At 43.4% G+C, this 26,889-nt stretch overlaps 2 protein-coding genes across 7 annotated transcripts in view; both read left to right on the top strand.

The window, feature by feature from the left end:
* The window catches only part of LOC129380652 (trypsin-like), a 32,028-nt gene extending 20,812 nt beyond the window's left edge, over positions 1-11,216 (top strand). For 2 of the 4 annotated variants that reach the window (XM_055062332.2, XM_055062330.2), the window contains 4 exons: positions 1,837-1,969; positions 2,668-2,782; positions 3,249-3,400; positions 10,726-11,216. In XM_055062332.2, coding sequence (XP_054918307.2) covers positions 1,837-1,969; positions 2,668-2,782; positions 3,249-3,400; positions 10,726-10,899 — 574 coding nt within the window. In that variant the 3' untranslated portion in view covers positions 10,900-11,216. The remainder of the gene's footprint in view (positions 1-1,836; positions 1,970-2,667; positions 2,783-3,248; positions 3,401-10,725) is intronic. The other 2 variants (XM_055062331.2, XM_055062333.2) reach the window with 2 other exon arrangements.
* A 2,678-nt stretch (positions 11,217-13,894) lies between these two features.
* The window catches only part of LOC129380651 (venom peptide isomerase heavy chain-like), a 43,210-nt gene continuing 30,215 nt past the window's right edge, over positions 13,895-26,889 (top strand). Inside the window, exons 1-3 of one of the 3 annotated variants that reach the window (XM_055062328.2) lie at positions 14,714-14,781; positions 15,666-15,791; positions 24,525-24,620. In XM_055062328.2, the coding sequence (XP_054918303.2) occupies positions 24,540-24,620 (81 nt within the window). In that variant the 5' untranslated portion in view covers positions 14,714-14,781; positions 15,666-15,791; positions 24,525-24,539. Of the gene's footprint in view, positions 14,018-14,713; positions 14,782-15,665; positions 15,792-20,605; positions 20,929-24,524; positions 24,621-26,889 lie in introns of those variants that run through there. The other 2 variants (XM_055062326.2, XM_055062327.2) reach the window with 2 other exon arrangements.

The following is a 26,889-nucleotide window of genomic DNA, read 5'->3' as shown; positions in this document are numbered from 1 at the left end:
GGTTCCTGTCTGCAACGTATTTAGTGTTCACCTCACATCACGTATCGAGAGAGGCGCCATGTGGTTTCTGCAGTAGCTAAAAAATGTAAGCAGTGCAATGGACGTCTGTGCGTTTTCATGACTCTTAAAGTACAACCAAAGAAAATATCCTCGGTTAAAAAAGGTTGATCTATTGATCAGCTAGAAATATTCGCTTATATTAGTCCGAAAATACTTTTTACAGACTTTAGCATATGCTTTATTATGAGAACTCTAATAAATTCTCAGCCCAAGGTATTATAGTCTTACTGGCTTGTCCAATGTATTTCTGTGATCCACAAATTTTTACGGATAATTCACCAGGATCAGAAAGTTATTCGTTTTCTTTGATAATCAGCTTCGCTGCTAACTGTAATACTTTGGTTCACATGTAGGGGTGCTTAATGTTTCAATGAGATGCTATTTTTCACTCCATCTGTTCTTCCACGTGTAAAATACAACTGATTATTGCGTGCCCAACAAAAGCACACCTTCTACCAGATTTTGCGCAGCTTCCTTGGATATACGTGGAGCAGGTGACCCCTAGACATGCAATTTTCCATCACCGTCAATGTATGAGCGGCTTGTCAATGAACAATATACAAGCGTTTTAAGGTTTCACTACAAATCCTTAGTTAACTTTGCATGATGTGAGGGTGCACTTCGACGAGAATTCTAAAGAGAACTATAGTGAACGAGAAGTTCCAAGTTATCGCTCGCTGTCTAGCAATAATCACGAGATGATATATTCACTGTCAAACATATCTCACAATCAGGCGTTTGCGAGAAGCAAGTAAATTAAGAGCATAAACGAAAAGCCATCACAACCCTTGACAAGACCATGAAAGGCAGCGCACGAGTTGTAAAATGTATGCTTCTGCCGCCCAACGACAAGCAACATTTTAGTGGTTCGTCATGGATAACTCAATATGCAGCAAGCATTGTCGCAAGGTTGCAGCCTAAGAGTGCACCTAAAATGAAGAATATCGTGGTCGCAATCCCGATAACTCCGTACGAAACGCTTTGGTGTACACTTCCAACGTAGCCCCGCATACGCACCTTGAATATTGGATTTTAAGCGAGAATAGAAAATTTATTGGAACGCAATAAATGACGAAGACGGCTCTTTTGCGCATATTAATTCTAAGAAATCGATGCTGAGCACGTGCAAGGGTTTCTTCTGGTGCTAGTCTACATAGATAGTTTTGTTTGTCCAAATCACGCTACTCAGGCTCAGGTATTCTGTCACGCCAAACCGAAACGCGTACATTTTCGCTGGCTAAGTTGCCACTCCCAAAAACACATACATTCATCAAGCATAAGCGCACACGTTTGCGTTCTTTCTTTAGATACAATTGATCTGCGGTCATGGAGAGAAAGATTAACCAGTTGCAATGACATTCAGAGGTTCAGAGCACTTGGTGTTTAGGTGTTAGAGTTGAAACATGTGTTACACAAATTCCTTAGATGATGTAATAAAGGAGTGCTCACCAGCAATCCTGCATTATCCGACCATACCGTGTACAAATTTCCTCCTAGGACCTGCTCTTACATGACTTTTTTTGTAGACAAAAAGGGACTCGTCAATGATTACATTTATTATTTGTGTCTTTTGGTATATCTGTTAGGCGATACATATTATCATAAGAAAATGGTCAGCTGATGTTAAGAACCGCCAGCTTATTGACGCGGCGCTTGTGTTCATCAGTTTTTCATGATGATTCCAACTTCAAGAAATGAATTTCATGATACCATGCATTCTATTTGCTCTTTCTGTCCTTTGCGGTAACTAAAACCGATCGTCCGCATCATTCCAAGACGCAGAGAACCGCTGGGTGCTTTCATCTACTACAATGAGACAAGGAGAAAGCAAGGACCCCGGCGCAGAGCTGAGTTTTTCATTCGTCATCCTTGGTTCAATAACCCAGCGAACGACATCGGTCTGATAAAGGTGCGACACCAAAAGGCGGCTTCACGTGGCTCCGCAAACCCACAATGTCGTGTGAACAATTAAATCAAATGGCTATTCGGCAGCTTGGAACGACTTGAGCTAAGTGCTCTCATCTTTGTTCTTGTGTATTAAAAAAAGCCGCCAAAAGAAAGAGTCATGTGGCAATGCCAGACAATCATACTATCCATTTCAGTTTTTATCACTACTCTATGCAGAAAAATTTTCTACAAAAAGCAATAACGCTGTTCACGTTGCTGTTAGAACTGCTGTTTCCTACCTGAGCAAGTTGATATATTGACTCTCAAATGAGAAGAAATCATGATTGGGCTAAAGCATCCCCTGAGTTATATTGCACCAAAAAGATCTTCAGGGGGGTTCTCTTCCTGTACTAAATATAGCGTCTCTTCAAATTAGTATTTTATTATGAGAACGTGGCGGTCAGTGTGAATTTAGTGAAGTATGTTTTCTAGCAGCATGCGGCATTATTACAAATTATTTTGAAAGCTAATCCTTGGAGACATTAAAAACCATATGAATCATCAAATGTCCACAGGTATTTCGTATTATATGTAGGTTAACACAAAGACACTCAGAGCTTTTCTGAGGACGTGTCTTTTCCGTTACTTATTACCTCAATTATGCATCTGCATTCGATTGCGCTTGTCTGTGTGTCCAGCTTTCTTTCTTTATTTGTGCAGTTGCGGCGCCCTATTCCTTTCGACAGTTTTGTACATGCTGTCTGTCTACCAATAAGGAACTTTAATCTTGCAAGAAGGCATTCTCTCGTAGCAGGATGGGGAAGAATAGCAGAAAGCAAGTATCCCATTTTGTGTGATCAGTTATTAAACCCTGAAACGTTAGAAACATACACCTCATTATCGTTTACGCAGTTAGGGCCAGCGTTTTACCGTTCTTTTTAGTAAAATGGTAATTTTATAAATAATGTTCTGTGTAATCTTCGGTCGACTTGAGCGATACTTTTCATTGGAGACTGTGTTTGCCTATTGCTGAACTAGGCATATCGTTTTTTGCCCGAAAAATCTACACGTGAACGAGAATACAGCGAAGTTAGCACAATACAGCTGCGAGATCACGATAAACAAGGAACGTGTGATGAGCAGAGCATGCGAAGAACTGACTAGGTTAATGCCTTAAAAATGGGTCTCATGTCGCGGAAATATTGCTGTCTTGTAACCGTGTTGATTATGAACTTCAATATTGTGCCAAATATACTCCTCAAGAATATATAAGCTTCCGATGAAATGCGTTTATTCTTCAGGTGGTCAATCATCGGATGACCTACTCTACATTACAAGAGAAGTGCTTCCATTTGAATTCTGCAAAGCAACTTTCAACAGACCGGGCCTGCTCAGAAAACTGCACAGAGGCAATGTGATGTGCACATCGTCCGCGTCCAAAGACAGCTGTAAGGTATTACTGAAATATTTTAATGCTTTAGCTAATCTTGTTGAAGTCGCGTGATGTGTGGTTCATTTCAGCTTTCATGCGTATTCCTGCTGTCAGCACAAAAACTGCAATTCTTACAATTATACTGCTTGATCAAAAGGCTGTCAATTGCATTTCTTGAAACACATCATTCAAGAAAAATAGTGAAACCTTCATTTCGAATGTTATGCATTGACGTTAACTCTATCAACACACAATCGGAATCCACGATATTAGAAATTGAACATTGCGAGCAATTTTCACACCAATATCGAATACAATATGTCTCGAGGAGCAACGACTGGCAAAATTGCTTCTTCACCTCATCACATACCCAAACAACAGTAGATGCACTAAAAGACGAAAGCAAAAATTTTTTTCTTTTTGTCTAAAGAAATAGCTGCTTACTTTCGCGACAATAATACCTAGCACGCACATTGCAACAGATCAGCCGTCGTCATTTAGGAACAGTAGAACTGTAGACAGCTAAGTCGCCGTTGATCATGGCTTGCAATGCATTATTTGAATAGTGCAATCAGCGTAATTATTTGTAACCAGCTGCACTGGTTACATGTGGTCGACATATGGGATATTGTTACCTTGCGTTGTTACTGTTACAGCGGCAAGAACGCATTTTGTGGTATGAAATGATGATAAACTGCTCGTGGCCACGCTTGAACTTCAAAATTTAAAAATGTTTGAAGGGTATTAAAAAGCAAGGGGACATATTTTAGAAGCAGCCCTTTTCATGGTCACCACATAGTTGCAGTGACCTTGAAAGGCATAAAAGTTCATTGAAGTACTTTGTTTTGTGCCATGCAAAACCTACAGGTAGTCCTCGTGTTGAATTGAATTGCTTTGTTCTCGACCATATGAAGCAGACAAAAACAGTTCTTTAACGTGCTGCGAAAAATGCAATAGGAAGAAAACAGAAATGGGGCAAATCGCAAGGCCCTTTCTTTGTTTTCTTTTTTTTCAAGAGATTCATTTATTTCTCCAAGAGAAAAAGGTCGAGGACAGAAATCTGCCTTGGAGCAGCTTGACGAGGTCCGAGCCCCATTTACAAAATGGCAGCAGTGAAGGGAAAAAAGTACAATTTGAGATACATCATGAATCAAGGAACCATACAAATTGCAGAATTATAATTAAACTTAATGTAAGACAAAGAAAAATTCCAATGTACAATGTACTGAGAAGTAACAAAAAAGCATAAAACAGCGGTATAGCAGAAACAGAACGATTAAAACATAATTGCAATTCAACATTACGATATAATATATGAAGTTCAAACACAATACATAACAGTATTTCTTTTTATACAATGGCAAAAAATATAAAACTATTAGCCTAATTTGGGTTTGAACTCACCACATGCTCGAAAAATTGCTGAACAATTGTTTTTCTGTTTAGGTTCATATTTTCTGTGTACCATTTGTTGGTGTTAAGGGTGTTCGGAACCAGGAAATGCAACATTTGGCAGCCATACGTTGTGCGAAGTCGGGGTAGATGCCATTTCTCTTTGCGTCTGGTGCTTGTATGAGTCTGCGTTTATGTCACCGATGAGAGTTGGATTATGAACTTAGCCGGAGGTAAGCTCAAGTTATTCAAGGCGCGAAGAATGGTAAATGACACTAGATGATGAATGGGAGATATTCCAGGTTTAATAAACAGTGCTCTGGTATGAGCTAGGTAATCTGAGCCAGAAACTATGCGGAGAGCTTTTTTTTTTTTCAGAAGTAGTAGTTGGTTTAGATGCACGCGAGCCGCAGTTCCCCACACAAGATGACAGTAGTTTATTTGAGAATGAAATAATGAATGATATATAAATTTCTTTAAATTTCACGGGAAACAAGTCACGACCTCATGAAAGAGCTCCTACAGATTTCGACAACCTTAAAGAAAGATGACAAGTGATCAGCCCATTTAAGAGGTTCGTCAAATATTACGCCAAGAGATTTATATTTACTTACGATTTCGATAGCGTAGTCTCCAATAAGCAGTGGGATTGATATGGTTACTTTCCGATTTATCGAACCAAAAATAACCTTCTTTGTTTTATTATAATTAATCCTTAAGCTGTTTACATGTGACCAGTTATGGAGGCTTTCTAATGTGACGTTCGCTTCAAATAGGAGTTCATTCGATGAGTTTCCAGATAAAAATAAACTAGTGTCGTCGACATATATTATAAATTTAGCCTTCTTGGAGGTATGGACGAGATCGTTTATATGTACGTTAAAAAAGAAGGGACCTAAGATACTGCCCTGTGGTACTCCGCATTTTATATGTTCAAAACTGGAGCTACAACCATTGACACATACAGATTGCTGCCGTTATTCAAGGAATGACATTATCAACTTAAGCGGAATGCCTCTTATACCATATGCATAAAGTTTATCTAAAAGAATATTATGATTAATGCAGTGAAATGCTTTGCTGAAATCGACAAAAAATGCCCAGTGTTAGAAGTTTATTTTCAACGTCCTGCAAAATTAGTTCTTTTTGTTGAAGTAGCGCAGATTCCGTAGATAAGCCTTGTCTAAAACCAAATTGGGAATCTGTGAAAAGGCGATTATATTTAAAGTAAATTTCCAAACGCTTAAGCAAAATTTTTTCTAGGGGTTTCGAGAAAATTGGCAGAATCGATATTGGTCGATAGTTGCCCATGTCTTGTGTCGTCCCAGATTTATGGATAACAATCACTTTGGCTTGTTTTAGTCTGTCTGGGATGGCAGAGGAAGATATCGATAGGTTAAATATATACGATAAGTGAGGTGCAAGAAGGTCAGCTACAAATTTTATTGGTTTTACTGACAGACCCTCTGCGTCAAGGCTGCAGCTATTCTTCAAGGCCATTAGTGTAGCAAGAACTTCGAACGGGTCCGTAGGGTTATTATGTTTTGCGCAGTGCGTCAATAATTATTTCGTCTTGACCTACATTGCAAGCAAAGTCCATCCTTCCAGACAAAAACATACGCGCCTAGACCACTGGTCTTACCATATTTTTTTCCGCCGTGCTCAATAGCCGTTTGCACTTGAACAGTCTTTTTCATTTCGGTCATTCACTGCCTACGACGCACCGTCAGAATAAATTGAAAATCTAAACGAAAATAACAGATTCGAACGTTCATTGCGCCTAATTAGGTGAACGCGCAAAATGTAATCTCGGTGTAGCCGGTTTCTAAATATGGAGTAGTCAAGTGTACGTTTTAGAGTATGAACTCAGACTCTGCTACAAATGGAGAGTGAAGGTGTAAATGAAAGAACGTGTAAGAGTAGTTTCGGAATCCCTCACGTTTGAAATTATGCTGATAGTACTGGTCTCCGTGTAATGACCCATCTATTTGAAAAGTTTAGCTAAACTCAACCTGCATAAAGTGGCGGTAGATGCTTTCTTTAGGCACATACATTGGTATGAACCTAAGCGGTGCGTTCCGTTTTTAAGTACGATTGGTGTTTAGTGGCTCTATCTCTAAACTTCTCTTCTTTTTGTTTTAATGTGGTTAGCACTCCAAAGGTACCTGACGCACTTCCCTGGGCCTGTCTGTCCATCCGTCCGTCCGTCTGTCTGTCTATCTGTAACAATATTCCTGCCAATATGGGCCACCGGGAATGGGTAGTCCAAGACCATTAGGTATTGGACTACCCATTCCACCCAAGTAAAGCATCAGGCTGCTGTGCTGAAGGAATAGGTTTCGAAACCAACCATCGGAGTAACTTGGGCCACTCGGTATGTGGCACTTGGTCTGTGCAACTCTGCAATGGACCTTACGCCGACTTGAGGGTCAGGGCATGTGCCGCCGCGTATATGCGGTACTTCAACGACTAAAAAACTCGGCAGAACCCATCCCCCGATAACTGTCCATGATGCGTTTAGCTTCTAATCAATATATTAACACTGCGTATTGCCACCCTCGAGACGAGTTCTGCATGAGGTCTTTACCGCAGCGATACTCCTTTTTCGCACTTTCTTAGGAACACCCTGTCCCCTCTAGCGGGGCCGCCCCGGAGCCTGTGCTTGGAGTTCAAATTGTATGGCACACCGGCGCGCGCGAACGCTCAGAAAGTGCAATGCGGCAAGCAAGCTTGTCACATTGCTCCATCTAGTGGCGCTGCCGAGAAGTCCACGCGTGGGCAGTGAGACAAGAATCGTTGCGCGCCGTTGCCTGCAAATGCTGAGAACTGTTTTCTCGCTTGCCGCACACTCAGTGGCACGTTCTCCATGACCCAAATTGGCGAGATGTTCCCTGAATAGCGGCACGTATCTCGTGAATTCAGTGCTCAGCTTTATAGAACGTTTGCGTAAAAACAATCATTGAAAAGCAGGACGCATGCCCTGCACTTGTGTCGCAGCCTGCTAAAGCATCGGGTTGCTGTGCTTCAGGAACTCTTGTGACCCGTGCTCCAGTCCATTCAGCATCGAACAAATTTAGATGATCTGTATTGTCGTTGTGAATATCACATTCCTAGGGGCACATACCTACCTACCCGAGTTGGCATCAATGATGTTCAGAACAGTGGCACACCTATGCCACACACCCAGTCGCCCAAATAGGCGTAGCAGAGCTTCATCGAAGGCCAGCACCGAGCGAATGGCACATACGCAGTGCTCCAAGTCGGCGCCAACGGTTTCCTCGAACAGCAGCACCTATGGAGTCGCGCTTCTACAGTGACACACGTCAGCTTCAATGAGGTTTATTGAAAAGTGGCACTTATGTACACATTGCCACATACTCAGTTACCCAAGTTGGTCCAGCTGTTTTGTTTCGAACCCTGTTCCCTCAGCACAGCAGCTGGATCCGCTACTCATTCAACGCATGGACTACCCGGTGACCCAGGTAAGCGCGAAATCGGTTCCATAGGAACGCTCATACATATATATACGAACCTACATAAATAGACAACCCCGAAAAGTGCGTCAAGTGCTCTAAGAATGCTCCAACTTTCCTTTGCCCTTATTATTGCTCCAAGTTCTCACAGTGAAAATATGTGTCAGCGTAGGCGCATATACTGGACATAACTACTGCAAAAACGATATTCTGTAATAAAACTCCTCAGTGGTTATATTATATTAGTCCGGATAAGGCAACAGCTTCACTAGCGCGCTCATTCCATGGGAGTACGCTAACGCTCACGTACTGGGCCAATCCCAACTTGTCCTGTCTCGCAAAAAGTTTTATAAGCGTATTACTGTTTAGAGGGGCCAATACCTGACAAGTTTCTCAGTGAGACATGTCAACATATATATTTAAGTGCCGATGAAAAACCTTATACCATATATTGTCCTGGTTTTCTTGCTTTGTTTCCTAAACGTGCTCCGCACGTTCGTTACAGCAATGAGGAAATCAACTGTACAGAAACCTACGAACAGCACACTAGCGAAGCAGTGCGTCGTTGCAGCAAGATGGCGCGGTGGGGTAGTTGGTGAATGCGTACTGTGATTCATGAAGCAAAAAATCTTACACGTTCAGAAACAAACGGGCACATAAAAAAGCAAATAAATGCATTGTTGCATACAACAGTGCTTAGCTGAACGCCTTCCGCCATGTTCACAAGAAAGGCAGAATACGGAGCAAGATGTACTTGAGCGCCGACACAGGCATTCGCCATTGCGCTTGTTCTGCACCATTAACGAGGCAGCGAATCCACTCGGCCCTACGCGTGCAGCATTCCGGCGTTCTCTCTGCCTCCTTTGATCTCCCTCTCTGCAATAGAAGTTCGCTAGTTTTTCTTCCCTACTCTTCTGCTTCAGGCTGCTAGCACTGATTTATAGTGCCATGTGCCGGCGAACTAGAATAAAGACCAACAAACTGAGGAGAGTCTTTGTCGATGCTGATTTGGGGCCGCGTCGCAGACTAGAAGCAGACGACAAGAAACGAAACAAATCTGAGTGTCAGTCTGATTGAAATAACGTCGCGAGTGTCACCAACATAAAGTGATTGCTTTCATTTGGTACTATCTTGTCTCGAGCGATTGTCATGTCAGATGTGGACGCGGTGTGCTGTATCCTTTCTGCCGTGCTTGGAGTCTTCACCTGGGGCGCATTGGTTTCCTTGTGTTTTGTTGAAGTGAAAGATGACTTTACGTCACGCATGAGATGGTTTTAGGTTGTTCAAGCTCATTCCATGGTGCATTATTGAACTGACACTCTGTTTCGTTCTCGGATGACGGTGAGAGCGGGCGGGACAAAGGATATGACAACTTTCCTCTTCCTGTCAGTCGCGAGAAACGGTTGTTCAATGAGTGAAGCACATGTTTTCCTAAGAGCCCCTCCAGTGCTCCAAAGAAGGTAGGTGCGAAACAAGTGCCGATGAAAGTTTAGTCTGTCGCTAGCGCTTTTCTATTCAGTTTCTCTTCACTTTTAGGTGATCTTCCCTGCGAAGATTACGGTTTTTCTCTTTTTCAAATGAACATTGCGCCGTGATGTGCTTGTTCAAAGTCTCGCCAAGTCTGAAATATTATCGATACTTTATTTTAAAACTAACCTGAACAGGTGACGACATGAAGTTGCAGGAAACATTACCTAACTAGTTTGCAAGGATCAAATTGTAACCACGTTGTGCCGTAAAATATTGCAATTAATTTAGCAGTTGTTGAGCGACAACATTTATCCACAGTGAATATGGCAAGCGAGCAGTCATCAGACACTTCTATTAGTTCAGACGGCTCTTGCGATTTAAGATGGTATACTCAGTTATACCGCCGAAATATAAAGAAAAAAAGCAGTGGCCGTCCGAAGCTTCGCATACCCTTCGGGCTCTTTTTCCCCCTCTCTCCATTAGAGGAGATTATATTGCTGGCCTTAACTCCCGAAACTTCACTGTATCAGAGTTACTACTTTGGCGGGGGAGGGGGGGCTCCTAATTTAGTTCGAACGAGCTTGTGGGCAAAGCAAGGTACATGGCCATTCTTATCTATTTTCTCACTTGTTTGTTTGTTTGTTTGTTGTTTGTGTCATAGTTGTAACATCAAAACCTTAAATGTAGGCTGCCAGAAGCGACCTAGGTTGTGAGGGCGCTGTTTGATTTTAACGGCGTGGGGATTCGGCGAGCGCTTTTGCATTGCGCGCCTATCTTAATGTGGCTGCAGCGGCTGATAACCGAACCCGCGACCTCACGCCCCGCAGCTCACCACCACGGCCACTGAGCCGACGCGGGGGGGGGTTCCAGAGTCTTTTCATTCTGCGCCGTCCGGAATGCGGCAGCCGGGACTTACATTAATTACAATCGAATTACATCGAACGAAGACGGGGCAAAAAAATGAAAACGTTCATGTCATTAAAATAACAGACTGCCCCAAAATTGTTGCAGGGTGACTCGGGAGGCCCGCTGACCACGTGGCTGCACGGAGTTCGTTCGGTGCAAGTGGGCATCGTGTCCTTCGGCATCGGATGCGCCAGGCCCGACAAGCCCGGTGTATACACGCGCGTATCCGCCTTCGTGCCCTGGATAAAACGGCAGATCGCTATAAACTGCGATGTCTAGTTGCGCTTTGTGAAACACGAAACCGCTCCACCATAGTGCCAATATATTACCCCACAAAAAATTTAATCATACTCATTAACATGCCTTCTAGATATACAGGTGCAAGCCATGACTCTGCAGTCGCGCTCATGTTCGCACAGTATGCCTTTAATAAACAGACGTTTGACACAAGGAAGACAAACCGTATTCGTTTAGATTATACATTACAGAACAAAATAAATTGGCCTTCTAACAAAACTTTTCTGCATTTCTCAAAACTGCTGCCAATAAAACAGCACTCCTGGAGAAACAGCTGGGTTAATGCGTACCCAGTGTTCTTGAAATAATTTTACCTACTTGCGAGCGCAGAACATCTCCAGCAAGACGAACGGCGTTCAAAAACCGTTTTCGCTGGCTTGGCTTGGCTTGGCCATAAACCACCGGTAATAAAATACAAGGTGACCTCCTTCACGAAGATTTAACTAGATTGCAACTTTAAATAGTGACTAAAGTGACAAAAAATATATATTTGAGCTTCTACCGCCAAGATGTAAAGCTTGTCCTAAGGAACAAGGCACAACAACGGCCATTGTACAGATGAGCACTGCGAATAATTTTAAAATGGCATCGACAGCCGTGCACTAAAGCTATTCAAGAAGACGCAGGCTGTGTTTAGGTACCGCATCAGCTATTTCAACAGGTGTGTTGCCATGTTTTAACCAATAGCTGACTTATCAAGAAAAACAACTTCAGCTTAATTACCACGCGTTTCTTACTTCTGGCGCCAAATTTGCCTAGTAAGCTAGCAGCTGCAGTGCATTCTGTGATATTCTTACATTTCTCATCTTTCAGGTAATTTTCCAAGAAAACTACTCAATCATTCGTAGGCAAGCTTTTATAGCTTCACGTATGTTGCATAGCCAACGATGTGACCTTGAAATACTAAAAGATAATTTATGGTACATTACAGAAACAGTTTAAATCTTCATGTTTTCCTCTCAATTATAATGCCAGTGTGTATAATACTGTTATTGCGTGCTGCTATTGGAAAACCTATTTTCTGAGGTCCCCCTTCAACACGTAGCATATTAAAAAAAATAGACCTTCTGATTCATCGATAACTCTGCTGGATTAGACATCCCGCCCGGTTTCTGCCATCGTAAGTAGGTTGCGTTGGGAAGAATGCGTGTGAACCTATATGTGTCCCACCCCTTATGTAATACCCTCACATGAGGGTCTTTAAGGAAATAAAGTGAAGTGAAGAGAAGTGCGGGAATGCATTGATACCAGCTACAACTTGTCTCTGGGCTGCGGACCGTCGGTTAGCTTTTGACACAACCTGTGTCTTCTGCCCTCAGCTTGCCTCGCCGATCTACTACCCCTCTGGTGGAATGGTCCCGGACTGCGCTCATCAAAGTGTCACTACCTGTCAAAATTAGGACTACACCTTAGCCGCCCATGTGACTACTAACTGTGGACATGTGGTCCTTACCATATATCCCTGTTAGAGTTCATCAGACAAAAGCTATCGCGCCATATATTTTGCATGTATCAAGCGTTTTATGCAGCAAGGCAAACTTTCCACAAAGAATATTAAGTAATGAACGTAATGCAAGCTAAGGGCCCGAACGCCCTTAAGATTATTGAAGGATAACCATTTAAATCGTGATTCGCCTTAATGCTCTGTGAAATCCTAAAAGATATCTGAAAATTCAGTTAGGATTTGTTTGCTAACTGCAGAAATTATTAAAGTTACCGCTGCAGAAAAATATTGTAAGTGCATCCACAGTCAGCGCGCACAATTTTTTGCTACCGTGTAAAGCAAATTTCTTTATATAACGCCGAAACCAAGAAGATTCGTTCACACTACAATTTGCCTGAAAGGAGCACTGAAGAGAAACGTTCAATTGTTTTAGATGGACGTTGTATCGTTGAGAAACTGCACTTTCGTTAATTTCGCAGTATTAGGTTCAATATAAGAAGACGAAATGACAGTCAGAGTTCTATTTTTCAATTTGGCCCCAAACCCTGTTGCCGGTACGTCAATGTGACGTCACGTATTTAAAGGTATGTTTTAGTCACATGAAGCCAACACATATTCACACCAAAGAAAGCAAAGGTCACCCGTTTCTTTTTTTTTATTTACATGTAGGTTTGAAGGTTTGAAGGTTTGAAGGTTTATTTCCGCAACTGGTGTTGCGAGGACAGCCAGGGAAAAAGCTGTATAGACAGCTTGAGAGGTCCTGGCTTCCTCTTACAGTGCAGCATTGACGGCAAGTACAAGTAATAAAGGGAAATAAAAGTGGACGAAAAACAACAGGCTGCAGGTGCGATCCGAACTCACGTCTCCGCATTAGAGGCACGATGTTTTTACCGTTTGTGCTACTGCGGCGCCGTTTTCCTGTTCACTATATTGACTATTACACGTGCACTAAATCTAGAAGTGAGAGCTATAGTCAGCGCCACAACTGACAGCCTTGGCAGTGGATGTAGAACATATTTGCTGCCCCCAGCTGCCACATGATGTATTAACTTGAGAGGAGGCAAATGGACAATAGGCTGTCGTATGCTACCTGAAGGCACTAAAGGCTAAACGCCATGAGCGCGATTTTGTGCGCGACAGCGACGAGGGACGGCTTCGAGCGACGGATCGGGCCATCGCTTGAGCAGATCGCTCGGTCTTGTCGCGGGATCACCCGGTTCTGCAAATCTAGAATTCGTCGCTCGTCGCCCGGAAGTGCTACGAGCGACTAGCCAATAGCGCGAAACCGGAACTGGATGTACATCACTCAAGTACTACCGATTGTAGCACGCAACGAGCAAACAATTGAATTTTTATAGCGCAAGGATAAGAACGTACTGGAAGACCTTGAGAAATATTTTATGTTCCTTTTACAGTAAAACATGTCAACTTAAGTTAATAAAGCACGCGTCACGCTAGTTTCGGCGCCTGTATTGCTGCCCTCATACCGGCAACACTGGGGAGACGTCGCACGAAGTCATCGCTCGTATGGGGTACGACTTGTACGCGACGAGCGAACGCGACAGCCATCTCCATCGCGTCGCTTGTCGCTGTCGCGAGCAAGATCGCTTGCATGGGGTTGATACTTAATGCTGCGGAAATTGAGACCCTCGTTACGTAAGTTAATGTATGTTTTATCATTTCGGCCATTGGTATTCACTGAAAATTTTTGACATTTCCTAGGTTCCGTCCCTGGCTTTTTTAGAACACACTTAGCATTTTAACGATAAAAATTTAACTAGACCGCAGCACATGGCGTCCGAATCAGTGACGTCAAGTCGGGACTTTTAAACCGGCATCGCCTCGGCGGTAAGAGTGGCTTTTTTGGTATTATGGGGAAGGGCAGTTTGCTAGTTATTTTTTTCTGTTTAGTGACAATTTAAGACAGCACCGTGGTACTAACCTATATCGTAATGAGAGAAGCAATTGATCCGCTGATCCGGAGTAATCGCATGCAACTTTGTCTTGTTCTTTGGCTATAGTACTCTGTAACAAATGGCAAAGGCTCAGGAAATAATATGATTGCCACAACTTTATACCCTTAATAGGACCTGAAACATTCAATAACCTGCAAGTGCTTCAAGTGGTTAAATTATTTTACATCTGTCTTACTACCACCACCTAAAATCGATCACTTGTGCCTAAATGCACGCGTTTTAAAAAAAACGCGTGTTACAAAATTGGGTTACGATCGGACGAAGGACGCCTCACGGTGGTACTTATCACCCAGAAACAAATAACAAATGTCAGTTTCAATAACATTTAAAACTGTCGCAGTTTGCAGTAATGAGCGGAGATGGCCCCTGTGTGACAGTGCCTGGCCGTCGCAAGTACTTCTTGTGAACATCTTGTGCAACACTACTCACAATCCCCTTTCACAGGTACGTATATGTAAACCAAGCATTCCTATGTTATACAGGTTATGAACATCTAAGTATAACAATGATATAGCGTCTTGGTTAAACTCATAATAGTACTGCATTCTTTGTATATCTGAGGTATTCTGTCATTGTCTCATGCACTAGATTCGCTCCAGTACTTCATACATCCACGTGTCAGGTAGAATGCCTATAATTTCTGACACAAATGACCGTGATTGGGGTTATACATTAGGCAGTTAACGCTTTGTCGGGTCGATTTGCATGTGTATTTCTTGCATAAGTGCAAAACAATTGAACATAGGCAACCAGTTGGTTAGCAGAAGGTGTCTTTCTATTCGCTTGTCACTTTGCAGTATCAGCTACTTAAGCAAATTTACTGGTGACTTGGAGCTTCACGACTTAAAGCTTTATGACATTACGAGTTTATGACTTCAAGGTTTACGACCTTATGCGCCTAAAGAAAGGTCCCTTCGGAATACCATCTAATGAGCACCAATGTACAATCTTCAGCGAGCAGCCACCACCGACCATCCCATGAAGGTATTTTCATCCTCTTACATTTAAAAAAAAAAATAGGGGTAGGCGAACAATGCAATTTGACAATAGTATCAAAGTGTAAAACGGTTTGCATCGCCGTTAAGGCCATCTTCCGGAAGCACGCAATGCCACTTCGTACTCGCGGCACCAACCGAATCACATTTACGCCAACGTAAGTCACCTAGTATGATATACTTATCTCCTGGGCTGCCCGCAGCCGTATCCCAGCGAATTTCCGTAGATCCTGTGCCATGTTATTGAGCTGTGAGACCGAGAAAGCCATATCACACCGCACCACGCCATACTGTGCACTCATTCATTGGACCTAGCTTCGTCTCCTGTCGCAGACAGAACCTCATTGTAAGTCTCGTCTACGACGTCAAACAGCCATCCGCGGTGGCCGGACGCTACCGACGCTGCCAGCGCGCCGGACGCGACGCGGACCACACGGACCACACGGACCATTGGAATAGGTAGGCGTTTGGATGATAACTTGTTTGTTCTTACTCAGTGTATTGAAATATCAAAAGCAGAAAAGATACCGTTGTATGTGGCCTTTTTAGACATTACAGGAGCCTACGACCACGTAGACCGCAACATTTTGTGGGATATTCAGGAAGGGGAAGGCTTAGGTAACGATCGTCTACAGCTTTTGAGAGAGGTTTACCTAGAAAATACCGTTTGCGTTGAATGGGAAGGGATGAGGAGCGAGGAGAAAGTTCATATCAACAAGAGACTGGGGCAGGGGTGCCCTTTATCCCCGCTTCTGTTTATGATGTACATGGTGAGGATGGAGAGGGCGCTAGAAGGAAGTAATATCCGGTTTAATCTCTCATACAAACAGGCGGGTACAGTAGTAGAGCAGCAACTCTCAGGTTTATTTTATGAGGACGACATTGTGTTGCTAGCTAACACGCAAAGTGATTTGCAACGTCACGCTAATATCTGTGGACAGGAAGGCAACAATTTAGGTCTGAAATTTAGTGTTAGAAAATCAGGTGTTATGGTATTCAATTAAACCGGGAACAGACAGTGGAGATACAGGGCCAGGAAATACCTCGGGTAACAGAATATAAATATCTTGGCATATGGATAAACGAAGGCAATAGATATATGGAAACACAGGAAAAAACCATAACAGTAAAGGAGAAGAGAAATTCAGCCATAATGAAGCACAGAGCGCTATTGGGATACAATAGGTGCGAGGTCCTCCGAGGTATGTGGAAAGGTGTAATGGTTCCGGGACTTACCTTTGGAAAGGCGGTTGTTTGCTTTAAATCAGGGATACAATCAGGACCTGACGGGAACAAAAGGTCAGTGGGTCGCCTTGCATTGGGCGCTCACGGGAAGACTGCAAATGAAGCTGTGCAGGGTGATACGGGCTGGACTAGTTTTGAAGTGGGGGAAGCTCGCAGTAAAATTGAGTATGAAGAATGGCTGAGGAATATGGAAGAAAGTAATGGGCTGGGAGAGTGTTCAGGTATCTGTACTGGAAAAACATTGATTCGCAGTGAAGGAAAAGAACTAGGAAGCTTACCAGCAAGTATGCGGCCTGTTGGGCGGGCAACACAGCAAAAAAAAAGGTCAAGCGGAAAGTCAAAGAGGCTGAAATAATCTCATGGGTGGCGGCAATGGAAAAAAAAAAACTCCCATAAGTAACTACTTAAGAGGGAAAAACGAAATCAGGAAAGAAACTATTTATTATAACTCAAAGAGAAGCTCATTACATTTCGAAGCGAGATCGGGATGCATTTGAACACGCACTTATAAAGCGAGATATAAGAAGGAAGAAGAAGCATGTGTTTGCCGCGGTAAAGCTAGGGAAACAACGGAGCATGTTTTATTAGAATGTGAAGACGCCTACCCAGCGGTCGATTTAGGGACCACTGGCCTCCTTGAAGCCCTTGGGTTCAGCGGGAGCAGTGGTAAAGCAAACATGTCCGCAATAAGCATTAGTAAGAGGTGATTGGAGGATTGGTGGAAGAAAAGTAGGGAAACGACAAACAACGGAGACGTACAAAAGCACAGTTCGCAGGAGGGGATCAGAAAATTTGGGTGTGGTAGTTCGTAGTGTTTTTTTTTCTTTTTTCATTGTTTAACTCAGGTAGGACATTAGGCCGTATAATAGCAAGAACTTGGTGGCGCAACCCACCGCCCCATTCCAAAGGGGGCGGTAGAGGCAAGCGGAGGTGAAGGTGGAGAAAAAAAAAGAAAACTGTACTTGCCGGGAAGCGTGACAGGCTGTCAGCGATCTTTCAATGCTATCGCGTTCCACTCTTAAAGACGAAGCTTAAGCGTCTTCCAAATTTTTATACTCCCCATGCGTGGCATGATCCCGAAGGTAGTGCAATACCGGGCCGACCCACGGCGGAGGTGCAGTTCGCCATTAAGGGGCCCACATACACAGCTTCGCTGGCCATCCTTCTTCAGAGAGTGCAAGGGTACTGAGATTTCAATTCTATCTGAGCTAACGGACACCTGCCATACTCGTGGAAGGAAGTTCTTGTTACTCCAATTTTTAGACAGACTACCGATCCATCCGACGTATCAAGTTATCGCGCGATAGTTCTTACAAGCTCCGTTGGTAAGCTTTTTGAAAGAAATGATAAATCGTCGCCTTTTACACTTCCTTGAATTTAACAAAATGCTTGACCGTTTTCAGAGCGGAGTCCAGAGAGGGTCGACCAACAACTGATCATCCCGTGCACACTGACGGAAATGTCTTGGATGCGTTTGCTCATAAACAGTTCTTCTTATCGATATTTCTAGATATGGAGAAGACATACGACACAGCGTGGCGTTGCGGTATCTTTCGAGACATGTCGGAAATAGGCATCAGTGGAAGCACGCAAAAATATTAGAAAGCTATTTGTCAAATCGCACCGTTCGTGCCAAAATCGGTAATGTAGTTTCGCGTCCACTTATGCAAGAAACTGGTGTACCTAGGGGAGGCGTGCTCAGCTGCACACTCTATATTGTTAAGATGAACACACTCCGTACTTCATTACCGCCAGCTATGTTTTATTCCATCTACACAGACAACACGCAAATTGGTTTCAAATCATGTAGCCTTGCAGTGTGCGAGAGACAAGTACAGCAGGGCTTGAACAAGGTCTCTAAGTGGGCAGATGAAAACGGGTTTAAAGTTAACCCCTACCAAACAAAGAGAGGCCTGGTTGCGGATCTAAGTGTAGAACTGTATAGAGAAGAAATACCTCTGCACAAAGAACACACGTTTTTAGACATAATACGCGGAGCTAAGCTGACTTTCATAACACACGTAAAACATCTCAAGGCAAAATGTTTAAAAATAATTAACCTTCTGCAAATTTTATTACACACGACATGAGGCAGTGACAAAGTGTTTGATCAACATCTACAGGAGCCTCATCCCATCCCGACTGGAATATGCTGTCGTGGCATATCACTCTGCCGAGCCATGTGCGTTAATGATGCGAGATCCCGTCCACCATCTAGGTATCCGCCTGTCCACTGGCGCCTTCAGAACAAGTCCTATTGAAAGTCTGTACGTAGAATGAAATGATTGGCCACTCAATCTGCAGAGAACACACATTAGCTTCACATACCTTCTAAATGTTTACTGCAGCCGCGAATACCCTTGTTATACTAAAGGTAATGATATGCTACACATTTTCATAATCGACCCTGTGTGAGACAGCTTTTCACAGTGCGTGTGAGGGAACTGATCGAAGAAATGGATGTCCCACTTATCGAACATCGCATAATGCTTCCAGCCAAGCTGTTACCACATAGGAAGTGGTAGGTGGTACAATGTGACATATATTTTCTAAAAGTCTCAAAGCGCGCTCCTGAGATCAAGTACACATGTACTTCTTGGAGCTTCAATCGAAGTACAGCTGCCCTGAATACTACACTGACGAATAAAAGTTACATGCCGGTGTATCTTACGCAGCAGTTGGTCCATCCTTCTCGGAGTCAAATATCTTGCATCCATAAATGTATATCTTCACGGCTGACCCCTATGAAGTATTGCCCGCTGTTACACGCATCAAGAAATCAAAGATACAAAAAGCTGTTATATTTAGTGACTTCTCAAGTGTCGTAAGATCCGTAATGTCCTTCACCAAACACAAAAATTCCGTGCTTAATTATCTTCATTCGCTTCTGTGCACAATGTATATATCTAACCAGCGACTCACAACATGCTGGGTACCTGGCCATAGAAGTATTGAGGGCAATATGCTTGCAGGACGAAACCGCCACATCAGTGGCCACTAAAGCCACCAACATCTTTGTATGCTGCCCCTGCCATAGACGTGAAACCTCTCTTGGGAAAAAAACTTAGTAGCTATTGGACTCTGAAACGTCCAATAAGCTGCACATCACTAACCACAGTTGGGGAACTGGCCGCCCATATCGAAAATAAGACGAACCCAGGTTACCATCTGTCGGCTGAGAATCGACCACACATCTGCTGCACACCCGTACTTGCTGACTGGTGATGAGCTACCTGCCTGTACTCAATGTGGCGAGATGGAAACGGTCCTGCACGTGTTGCTGGATTGCGGTGAATTACATGCTCTCAGAAAAAAGAAACACTTCCGCTTACCACACCATCAACAAACACGTTCTATTTCATCCAGCAATATTCCTTAGCAACGCCCGGCTCTTTGAAGTTAAATCAACTTTAGCTTCTTTAAAGGATGCAGGTATACTGCAAGTTATACACCTAAGTGATGCGTAGCGCAGCCTCAACGGAGGCTTTTGCTGCGAAAATAGTACTGAAGAATGTGCCTGCCGGTTCTTGTGCTCAAGGACCCGGGAAATGTTTTAGTGCTGTTTCCATACTTCTACGTTTTTATGTTCTGATCACTTTACAACGTATAATATATGGCCATAGAATATCTCACTTGTCAATGGCTTCTTTCTAGCACAGCACATATATATCTTACGCAATTGCACACTGACTGTTTTTAGGCCCCTTTACAGCTATGGTACATCCTAGACTTCGTATACCATTGTTACCTCACTGTATCATGCGTCTGGCGCTCTTTTGCCAGAACTGGCCCTTGGCCCATTAAAACCCAATCATCAATCAATTCGTCAATCACTTAAAACTTTCTTTTTTGTGCTGAGTGGGGAAGGGAGGTTCATGCATAAATTTATATTACAAGAATGACTCCCACTCCCAGCCTTTTAAAACTTCTTCGCCCTTTAGTAGCTTACATTATTTCATTTCTTTTACAGTGCCTCGCTTTGAGCAACATATTGCTGAGAACCGAAATGGCTCCAGTCTCCGATTGTCCGCACTATTAACGAACAGTGGTTTAAAAGTGAAGCCTCGCAGGCGATGTGCTATTGAGGACCTACGTAAATCATCGCTCCAAAGACCCAGGTGCTGTGTGTCACATCGCATCAGTGCTCATTTCGCGACACGCATGCGCATATGAATGGGCCTTTTCTCTTTCAACGCTGTCACATCTCAATGGAGCGGCCGGACACGCAGCGTCTGCAATTTAAAGAGCATCAGACCGGGCGTTGTTATTTCCAGCCATTTCCCGCCTAGCTGCTGCCTAGCTCCAGTACGAACGCTATTGAACCTCGCTCCACGTCAGTATCTGACAGCGAGTAAGTTGCATTCAGTTCTTTCAAGCTGTCTCATACGTGCCTGAATTTACTCTCTAGTTTTTGATGCAGAGTACATTAACGAGGTGATGCTTCCAAATTAAGCTCCTTGTTCGGACGGGCCGGCTTGGTGCTGCAGTCATTTCCAACCGACTGTCGATGATATAAACGCTCCTCCATCCTCGTCTTGAATGTCGAAGCGATCAAGTAATGAGCTGCTCTTACCATGCATATACAGCGCTGCAAAGAGAGCGGCCAATGAGTTGCGATAAGTTTGCTGCTAATGATGCTCGCTCTGCGTCGTTCTCCCCAAACAATGCTCATCAGCTATCTTGAGCGCCTTTCTTGTCTTTACCGCTGACCGCCTGGCGCTTTGAAGTGAAAATATCCACGGTGGCACAGTGGCTATACCGTTGTGCTCTTGAGCACGTGGTCGCAATATTGATTGCAGGCCACCCACAGTTCGATGAAGGCAAAATGTAAAAGCGTCCGCTAGAGTCCGTTTGGTGCACGTAAGGTAGTGCAGGGGGTCAAAATTGATGACGAGTCCCCCACCGCGGCGTGCCTCTTAACACAACGTGTACTTACAGGACGCTAAACACCGGCTACTTCCTTTTTGCTTTTCAGGTCACGGATGGCATGCGAATATTACCCTGACATAACGTTGATGTCAGGAAAGTGTAGCAACCGCAGAGAGTTGGATAAAACAAACAGATGCAAGACAGCTGATGGTTATACTGTTTCTAAGGTAATCGCAAATAGAACCAGGAACACCTTAGACTTCTGTCAAGCAAAGGACCAGGCAGGAGTCCGTAAAAGCTACTCAACAATAGACCATATTCACACTATCAATCAGGTGATAGAGAAATGTGCGGAATATAACCAACCCTTATATATAGCCTTCATTGATTACGAGAAAGCGTTTGATTCTGTCGAAACCTCAGCAGTCATAGAGGCATTACGGAATCAGGGTGTAGACGAGCCGTATGTAAAAATACTGAAAGATATATATAGCGGCTCCAAAGCCACCATAGTCCTCCATAAAGAAAGCAACAAAATCCCAATAAAGAAAGGCGTCAGGCCGGGAGATACGATCTCTCCAATGCTATTCACAGCGTGTTTACAGGAGGTATTCAGAGACCTGGATTGGGAAGAATTGGGGATAAAAGGTAATGGAGAACACCTTAGTAACTTGCGATTCGCTGATGATATTACCTTGCTTAGTAACTCAGGGGACCAATTGCAATGCATGCTCACTGACCTGGAGAGGAAAAGCAGAAGAGTGGGTCTAAAAATTAATCTGCAGAAAACTAAAGTAATGTTTAACAGTCTCAGAAGAGAAAAGCAATTTAAAATAGGTAGCGAGGCACTGGAAGTGGTAAGGGAATACATCGACTTAGGGCAGGTAGTGATGGCGGATTCGGATCATGAGACGGAGATAATCAGAAGAATAAGAATGGGCTGGGGTGCGTTTGGCAGGCATTCTCAGATCATGAACAGCAGGTTGCCATTATCCTTCAAGAGAGAAGTCTATAATAGATGTGTCTTACCAGTATTCACCTACGGGGCAGAAACCTGGAGGCTTACGAAAAGGGTTCTACTTAAATTGAGGACGACGCAACGAGCTATGGAAAGAAGAATGATGGGTGTAACGTTAAGGGACAAGAAAAGAGCAGATTGGGTAAGGGAACAAACGCGAGTTAATAACATCTTAGTTGAAATCAAGAAAAAGAAATGGGCATAGGCAGGACATGTAATGAGGAGGGAAGATAACCGATGGTCATTAAGGGTTACGGACTGTATTCCAAGGGAAGGGAAGCATAGCAGGGGGCGGCAGAAAGTTAGGTGGGCGGATGAGATTAAGAAGTTAGCAGGCACGACATGGCCACAATTAGTACATGACCGGGGTTGTTGGAGAAGTATGGGAGAGGCCTTTGCCCTGAAGAGGGCGTAATCAGGCTGATGATGATTATTATTATTATTATTATTATTATTATTATTATTATTATTATTATTATTATTATTATTATTATTATTATTATTATTATTATTGTTGTTGTTGTTGTTATTATACCGTTTCGGGACTAGATCTGCCCCAAACAATGTAAATTTATTCAGAGTGACATACGTATATATAGTGCATGTATATATGTAGTACCCAGACCAGAGCAGCTCGTATCATATTGCCGAGCTCGCACTTATGAGATGTTTCATCCTTAACAGATGAAAGACGTACAGCTAGACTATATGCGAAGCCATAATCACCGCTACGTGGCGCACACACCTCAGACCTCAGCGTTGCCATTTACTTTGCTGAAACTCTCGCGTGACTTTGCCGCGTGGTAGGGCGCGACGACAGGAAATATGTTATAAAGGGGGAGAGGGTTCTTGCAACAATCAACAGTGAATATTTCAAGACGTGATCGCGCTCTTTGCACTCAGTTATATTAGTAGCGAACGTAATACAGCGTTCTGCCCCTGGGCACGATGTCATGGGTTTGATCTCACGGTAACGGCGACCGCATTAGGATGCGAGCCGAAGACAAAACGCTCTCGCGAACTTTATCGATGCTGTTGCAAGTTACAGTATCCGAGATGTCCGATGTTAACCTAGAGTTAGCCACTATGCTGTTTCTTTGAGAACTGGTGGCTTGCATTGCGACGTTCAGCCTTCTTTTTTTTTTTTATGGAACAAGTGAGTACTAAATATAGAAATGAGTAAATAATAAAAGAGCACTAAGCTTTGTTGACATCGATCTGTTCCTTGAGTGAAATATTTCATTCCGTAACGCGAACAGGACGCACAGAGCGTGGACCGCTATAGTTATTCGAGGATTTCCGCCATTGCATATATCCGTGCACAGCGCAATCCACTCCCGCAAGAAATTTACTCGAGAGTAAAACTTCCTTTAAAAAAATGTTTCCCTGTATTCAAGAATCAATGCAGGCAGTTTTTTAGGAGTTGATCATGGCGGCGGAGGAACGTGTATCGTAGGAGTACCTTGTACGTTCATTAGACACGTGTTCTCTCGCGCTGCTCGCGCACCAATATTTGAAAAGGCGGAATTCGATATAATGCAGCAGGTAATATTTTCTAAGAAAGTTTACTGGTGGTGGCAAATCCCGCGTTCACATCTTGCCTTCCCCCCGTAGCACAGTTATGCTTGCTAAGCATGTGAGCTTTTGTTCCACAGAAACACAAACCAGCCTTTTAAAGAGAGTTGGCAGTGGGTGAACCTATGTAAAAAATTTTCCTTAAAATTTAACAGTAATTTTACTAAATAAACACGAAGGCGGTAACTAAGGAAACTGCAGTACTTCAGGCATTATCCTGAAAGCAAAGAGACACGCAAGATTATATATCTTCTGACTGTACGAACTTTTTTAGGTATGAATAAGCGTTTGTATAGGGGCCGGAACCGTGTTGTAATGTTCCATGACCTTAAAAAATCAACTGTTTCCCATCTCAACTTACCTGCCCTCACTTTTGCGTTGGGTGATTCGCTAGACATAACATAAACAAATTCCGCGAAACCTTTAAACGCTCATCTGTGATTCTATTCCAGCCTGTTGACCTTAACATTGTCATAACATTGCAGATATTCCGACTACCTATGGTATCCGGAAAACGAAAAATTAAAAGCCTGGCGAAAATAGTTCAAGCGTTCTGGATCCTTATCTACACTCAGAACCAGGTAATTTTCGCCGGTTGTTTAATACCTGTCATGAAACGGGTATGTAGACAGAGATCACACATTGAGGATACCATCATCCTCATAACACACACACATACTGCAAGTATACTGACGTATTATTCACCGAAAACAAACATAAAAGTAAAGTTGAGAAAAAGTCCCGAAGAGCCAAACCCATATGTACAGTGAAAGACAGGCCGCATAATGAAGGTGTCCGTACTGTCTTTCCCGTTCACCATTGCAGTATACGTCATTACGCCACTGAGACAGGCAACGACGTGAAAATATAAACCCGGCTACTCTTACTAATTGTGGAAGTTAGCGCTCTTAGACGATTAATGCGTACGTGACGTCACGCATGAAGGTTTCACTCATATGATTTCATCATAGTTTTCCCCGTCCCTCCGTCTTGTTTCGCACTGCACTACTTATCAGTGTAGTAACAATATGCTTGTAAGAGCGAAATAGTCACTGGGCTCCGGTTTCTCTCTCATTGTCGCTATGACGGCGTCGTCATCACGTTTTTGTCATCGTCACACAGATATTTGTGTCATAGACACGATTTCTTGCCCCATATGAAACTTTTGTAGCATCCGTCAAGACCGAGCAAAACCAAAAACTTAGAGACACTACAAGTGGGCTTCCTGCCCAAACATTACACTTTGCTATACCCTAAACCAACACTCATTCAATATTGATTACGACACAGCGTGGAACTTGGGTAACACCGCTGCTCTGTTAATAATGTAGCGGAAAGAAGTAACACCACTGAGTCATTATATATTGTCTGGTTGTATGGTTAAATAAGCTAGAGAATGTTTTTTAAACCGTATCCCTTATTTGTACTAAACATCGTTTTTGCGCAAGGCAGTTCTGCAGTTCTTGTTGAAATATCCGTTTAAGATATTTGAGAAGTGTAAAAGTTCCGAAACACTTAAAAAGTGTTTTTCCATGGGCACATGCCTTTTAGCTTTTGCGTGCTAATACCCTGACTGATAATAAAACAATAGTTTTACATTAATTGAACAACAATGTGTAAATCGTTATGACAGCTCGTAGTGTAAAATATCTCGACAGATTTGGCACCCTTCGAACAAGAAATGCTTTAATGAATCCTTAAGAAAAGTTTTCATGGATTTTTTCCAATTATTGCTATATATATATACTACGCCTACAAATACGCGCAACGAGCTTCTCCCACTCTTCTACCATCGTACAACTGTTAGGTGATTGGACTTTCTGGTAACACATTCTGGACCACGTTTTGCAGCATAGCGGTCACGTGTAGTCCTGCAATATAGCAGGCCATTTGCGTGAAGCTTCACGCAAGGCAGCTCTCATGGAGCAGGTAGGCAAGGTTTCCATAGGTAACCTGAACATCAAAGAGGGAAGTGGCCAGCAGCATCTGTAGAGGGCGCGTGGTAAAAGTCAAAAGCTACCCCAGCGCTGCTAATAGAGGCTGAATTGTGGGCCCCATTAGGCAGACTCTCGACCGCCCCACTCCCTGGAATCGCTTACAGTAAAAGAACCACTGAAGACATAGATAAACACTACTGGCCTGGAGAACACGCGATCGAGTCAACATACGACCAGAGCTGTAGCCAGCCTTCTTTGGGCTCTGGAGGAACTGTTGAGCAGGGGAGATTCTCCGAGGACAGATACTGGGAGCGGTGGCGCGTCCTCTGCTAGCAAGTCCTGCGCCAGGTGTTGCCAGGCTATCGCGAAGTGAAGTGCTCTGCCCAGTCTAGCTTCCTCACTCCTGCTCCTCCAACCATCCGGCAGCGCTACAAAGTTCGCGTTTTATGTTTCCACCAGTGCGGGAGAAAGTTACCGCAATTTTATCCTTCTATAGCGGCATCTCTAACTCTCTCTCTCTCCCCGACGCTCTCTCCTCTCTGGCACTGGCATTTACTCCATAGCACGCAGCAAGACACGCTCTGACATATCTTACACCACATCGAGGTGGGGAAGAATTTTTTTAGGCTAGCGTTATACCACATGCTCGAGTACCTACCCCTTCTGTGGCAAGTTTCCTGAAGAAAATTTTTTGTTAATGCAGTGGGGGGGAGCGAGGAGTCTGCGCTTCGGCAAGCGAGATGGGAAAGCATAGGTAGTGTCCCCCTTGGTATCTCTGTACACAATTCGTTCATGTTTTAAATAAGGCCCTGGTCATTTTCTGTATTAGGTCTACGTATTTTTATTCCTACCTTAGCGCCAAATTCAGCGACCACCGACTTTAGCGCATGCTACCCCTCAAGTGGCACATGAG

The sequence above is a fragment of the Dermacentor andersoni genome, chromosome 10, assembly GCF_023375885.2.
Source record: "Dermacentor andersoni chromosome 10, qqDerAnde1_hic_scaffold, whole genome shotgun sequence".
In the NCBI taxonomy this organism is placed as follows: domain Eukaryota; kingdom Metazoa; phylum Arthropoda; class Arachnida; order Ixodida; family Ixodidae; genus Dermacentor; species Dermacentor andersoni.
The sequence above is the reverse complement of the archived record's forward strand: the minus strand, read 5'-3'. Positions and strand labels throughout refer to the sequence as shown.